This window comes from Silurus aristotelis (genome assembly GCF_946808225.1).
Source record: "Silurus aristotelis genome assembly, chromosome: 12".
Lineage (NCBI taxonomy): Eukaryota > Metazoa > Chordata > Actinopteri > Siluriformes > Siluridae > Silurus > Silurus aristotelis.
Window position 1 is genome coordinate 1,248,884 of NC_139585.1, and position 5,000 is coordinate 1,253,883.

General features: G+C 48.3%; 2 protein-coding genes across 3 annotated transcripts in view; one reads left to right on the forward strand and one right to left on the reverse strand.

Annotated features, from left to right (window-relative positions):
• The window catches only part of LOC310735012 (dual specificity protein phosphatase 13A), a 5,409-nt gene extending 1,663 nt beyond the window's left edge, over positions 1–3,746 (reverse strand). Inside the window, exons 1-2 of the mRNA XM_083557589.1 lie at positions 3,581–3,746; positions 3,213–3,430 (exon numbers count right to left, since the gene is read on the reverse strand). Of these exons, the coding sequence (XP_083413715.1) occupies positions 3,213–3,430; positions 3,581–3,699 (337 nt within the window). The 5' untranslated portion in view covers positions 3,700–3,746. The remainder of the gene's footprint in view (positions 1–3,212; positions 3,431–3,580) is intronic.
• Positions 3,747–4,355: 609 nt separating this feature from the next.
• The window catches only part of LOC310734977 (sterile alpha motif domain containing 8), a 9,939-nt gene continuing 9,294 nt past the window's right edge, over positions 4,356–5,000 (forward strand). The window contains exon 1 of one of the 2 annotated variants that reach the window (XM_083557520.1): positions 4,356–4,504. The gene's annotated coding sequence lies outside the window, so the exon portion shown is untranslated. The remainder of the gene's footprint in view (positions 4,505–5,000) is intronic. The other variant, XM_083557521.1, reaches the window with a different exon arrangement.

The following is a 5,000-nucleotide window of genomic DNA, read 5'->3' on the forward strand; positions in this document are numbered from 1 at the left end:
TGAGGTTCAGGGAAGAGGTCAGACAGGGGCTTGGTGGTGGTGAAGAGGTGCCGGATGATTGGGCAACTACTGCAGGAGTGATGAGGGAGGCAGCTAGAAAAGTACTTGGTGTGACATCTGAAAATAGAAAGCAAGACAAGGAGACGTGGTGGTGGAATGAGGAAGTGCAGGAGAGCATTAGGGGAAAGAGGTTGGCAAAACAGAAGTGGGATCGACAGAGTGATGAGAAAAGTAGGCAGGAGTACAAGGAGATGCGGCAGCAGGTTAAAAGGGATGTGGCGAAAGCCAAGGAAAAGGCATATGAGGAGCTGTATAAGAGGTTGGACACTAAGGAAGGAGAAAAGGATTTATACCGATTGGCCAGGCAGAGGGACCGAGCTGAGAAGATGGAGGGAGTATTTTGAGCAGCTGATGAATGAGGAAAATCAGAGAGAGAGAAGGTTGGAGGATGTGGAGTTGGTGAAGCAGGATGTAGATAGGATTAGTAAGGAGGAAGTGAGAGCAGCGATTAAGAGGATGAAGAATGGAAAGTCGGTTGGAGCAGATGACATACCGGTAGAAGCGTGGAGATGTTTAGGAGAGATGGCAGTGGAGTTTTTAACCAGATTGTTTAACAGGATTCTGGAAGGGGAGAGGATGCCTGAGGAATGGAGAAGGAGTGTGCTGGTACTGATCTTTAAACATAAGGGAGATGTGCAGACCTGCAGTAACTACAGGGGAATTAAGTTGATCAGTCACACCATGAAGTTATGGGAAAGAGTAGTGGAAGCCAGGCTGAGAGAAGAGGTGACCATCTGTGAGCAACAGTATGGTTTCATGCCGAGGAAGAGCACCACAGATGACTTATTTGCTTTGAGGATGTTGATGGAGAAGTATAGAGAAGGACAGAAGGAGCTGCATTGTGTATTTGTGGATTTAGAGAAAGCGTACGACAGGGTGCCGAGAAAGGAGTTGTGGTATTGTATGAGGAAGTCAGGTGTGTCAAAGAAGTATGTGAGGGTGGTGCAGGACATGTATGAGGACAGTGTGACGGCAGTGAAGTGTGCAGTAGGTACGACAGACTGGTTCCGGGTGAAGGTTGGACTGCATCAAGGATCGGCCCTGAGCCCTTTCCTGTTTGCAGTGGTGATGGACAGGTTGACGGACGAGGTCAGACAGGAGTCTCCCTGGACTATGATGTTTGCAGATGATATTTTGATTTGTGGTGAGAGTAGAGAGCAGGTTGAGAAGAGCCTGGAGAGGTGGAGATATGCGCTTGAGAGAAGGGGAATGAAAATCAGTAGGAGTAAGACAGAGTACATGTGTGTGAATGAGAGGGAGGGCAGTGGAGTGATGCGGTTGCAGGGAGAAGAGGTGGAGAAGGTGGAGGAGTTCAGGTACCTGGGGTCAACAGTGCAAAGTAATGGAGAGTGTGTTAGAGAAGTAAAGAAAAGAGTGCAGGCAGGGTGGAGTGGGTGGAGAAGAGTGACAGGAGTGATTTGTGATAGTAGGGTATCTGCAAGAATGAAAGGGAATGTTTATAGGACTGTGGTGAGACCTGCGATGTTGTATGGATTAGAGACAGTGGCATTGAGTAAAAGACAGGAGGTGGAGCTGGAGGTAGCAGAGCTGAAGATGTTGAGGTTTTCGTTGGGAGTGACGAGGATGGACAAGATTAGAAATGAGTTTATTAGAGGGACAGCACATGTAGGATGTTTTGGTGACAAGGTGAGGGAGGCGAGATTGAGATGGTTTGGACATGTGCAGAGAAGGGACATGAATTATATTGGTAGAAAAATGCTGAAGATGGAGCCACCAGGTAGGAGGAAAAGAGGAAGGCCAAGGAGGAGGTACATGGATGTGGTGAGGGAAGACATGCAGGTAGTTGGTGTGAAAGAGGCAGATGTAGAGGACAGGGTGGTATGGAGACGGATGATCCGCTGTGGCGACCCCTAATGGGAGCAGCCGAAAGAAGAAGAAGAAGATACCCTCAGAACATACAATCCTGGATAATATGATGCTCTCTGGTGCAGCCCTGACCATCACACACATACGTTGTTCCTCTTTAAACCTTCAAACCACACCATCGTAAAGAACGTCCCAAAAACCTAAGATTCCCAAACACTGTTCCGACACGATGATGCCCTGATGACACACTGGAGCTCCATTAAGGTAGGTGTGGGGGTTTGACTGTAAGAATTAGTGTTCTAAACAGAGCCCTGACCTCCTAAACCCTGCAAAACACCTTTTGGATGAACTGAAACTCTAGCTGGAAGCTTACCTATTTTTCCTCTACTTCTCCAATATCTAATCTTACTTGCTCTTCTAGAATGTGGTGGAAGGTAGTGGATGGTGTTGGATGATGTTGGAAGGTGGTGGACGGTAATGAAAGGTGGTGGGCGGTGGTAAATGGTGGTAAATGGTGTTGGTAGGTGGTAGACGGTGGATGGTGGTGGATGGTAAGGGACGGTGGTGGACAATGGGGGATGGCGGTGGAAGGTGGTGGACGGTGGTAAACGGTGGTGGATGGTGTTGATAGGTGGTAGACGGTGATGGATGGTGGTGGACGGTAGGGGACGGTGGTGAATAGTGGTGAATGGTGGTGGACGTTAGGAGACGGTGGGGGAAGGTGGTGGACAGTGGTGGATGGTGGTGGACGGTGTTGGTAGGTGGTGGATGGTGGTGGACGGTAGGGGGCGGTGGTGGACAGTGGGGGATGGAGGTGGACGTTAGGAGACGTGGGGGATAGTGGTGGACAGTGGTGGATGGTGGTGGACGGTGTTGGTAGGTGGTGGATGGTGGTGGACGGTAGGGGGCGGTGGTGGACAGTGGGGGATGGTGGTGGACATTGGGAAACGGTGGGGGATAGTGTTGGACAGTGGTGGATGGTGGTGGATGTTGCGGGATGGTGGTGAAAGGTGGGGGAGGGTTGTGAAAGGTGGTGGACGGTGTTGGTAGGTGGTGGATGGTGGTGGACGGTAGGGGATGATGGTGGACAGTGGGGGATGGTGGTGGACGTTGGGAGACAGTGGGGGATAGTGGGGGACAGTGGTGGATGTTGTGGGATGGTGGTGGAAGGTAATGGATGGTGGTGGACGTTGCAGTGATGGTGGTGGATTTATGGTGAAAGGTGGTGGATGGTGTTTTTAGGTGGTGGATGGTGATGGTGGAATGTGTGGGATGGTGGTGGATTGTGTTGTAGGTGGTGATTAGTGGTGTTTGGTGAACTTTACCTCCAGGAGTGTTCAGCACTTGATGGATGTAGTCTGCACACGGTTGGAAGTACGCGGCGAGATTGAAGGAGGGTGAATCATCCGCAGGAACGCCATAGTATTCCACACAGGAACCATAGAACTGGTGGCTGCCGCAGCAGTGCGCTTTCCCATGAGCAGCATTTAGAACATGTGAGATCCCCAGCTTCCACAGGCTGTAGCGATCATTAGCTATCGACCTACAGACGGGAATGAAGGTCTAAGTGTGCTAGCAAGTGGCCCAGGGTTTCTCAGGAACATGGACCTCAGATGTAAGCTAGCAATATTTCTGTAAGATGTGCTGGTTGAGGAACTTCATGGTTAATGGTAATAATACACACTGGACTCACATGTCTCCAAGGAGCAGGTTGGGCCAGACCTCGTCTACATGATTCTCACTCCGTTTCCCTCCATACAGAATCCTCTCCAGCTCTTTCAATGAAGGAGTTACACACTGTGTATCCATCATACACACACTCACACACTCAGGTCGGTGTGTGTGTGTGTGTGTGTGTGTGTGTGACAGCAGCAGGTGCAGATCTTTAGAGTTCTAAAATTAAACTGATTAAATAGGATATGTTGGTGTTAGTTTGGTGATTTTAAACCCATAATTTATATCAAATAAAATCACAGCGTTGCCAGATTTGGTTTTAAACCCTTACAGGATTTGTGTCCATAAAACACACTGAGGCCACACCTTCCTTATTAGGACACACTGAGACCACACCTCCTTTTCTATACTCAACACACGAAGGCCACACCTCCTTTTCTATAATTAACACACAAAGACCACACCTCCTTTCTACACTTAACACACGAAGGCCACACCTCCTTTTCTTTAATTAACACACAAAGACTGCACCCCCTTCCCTTTAATTACCACACAAAGGCCACACCTCCTTTTCTTTAATTAACACACAAATATGTGTGTGTGTGTGTGTGTGTGTGTGTGTGTGTGTGTGTGTGTGTGTGTGTGTGTGTGTGTGTGTGTGTGTGTGTGTGTGTGTGTGAGTGAGTGAGTGAGTGAGTGTGAGTGTGAGATCCCTCAGTGTGTTATGCATCTGGACATTGATGGAGTCGGGATCAATGTGGGAACCACTAGGTTTATATTACTTCAATCTGGCAACCTGCAGACAGGCGTGTGCACACGCACACACACACACACAGGAAGCAGTAAGAATGGGTGTGCATGTGTGTACGCTCGTGTCACTTAGACTTGAATGATTTCTAACACCCTTCTTCTTCATCTTTAACTTAGAATCTCATCAGATCAGGTGAGTTCCTCCTCATCCTCCTCCTCCTCTTCATCCTCATCTTCTCCTTCTCCTCCTCTCCTGAGCTAGCGTTAGCATGTTAGCAGTGATTTTCTGATGGTTTCTGTAGTATTTCTCCATGAGCCCTTCCCAAAACCTGCTCTCCTGCCTGAACCTGACCTGCTTCAGCTCCACATGTTCCTCATGGTTCCTCATGGTTCTTCATGGTTCTGCGCGCGCTAATGTCCTAACCAATGATTGTAGCTAAGTACAGTACAGTTAGCATGTTCTGATCAGACAGTTCTCCTTCTTTAACTCATCAATACTCAGCTTCCGGTGACATGTTTACTGCAGTCTGTGATCTGATCTGCTGCACTTCCTGTTCTGATAAACACAAAGAAATAATGTTTACTTTATTTATTACTTTATTCTTTCATGTGAATTTTTTATTACACCTGCTGCCAGGCGAGCTGCTGTGACGTCATAACCCTTTACACACTTCCACAATAATTACAAA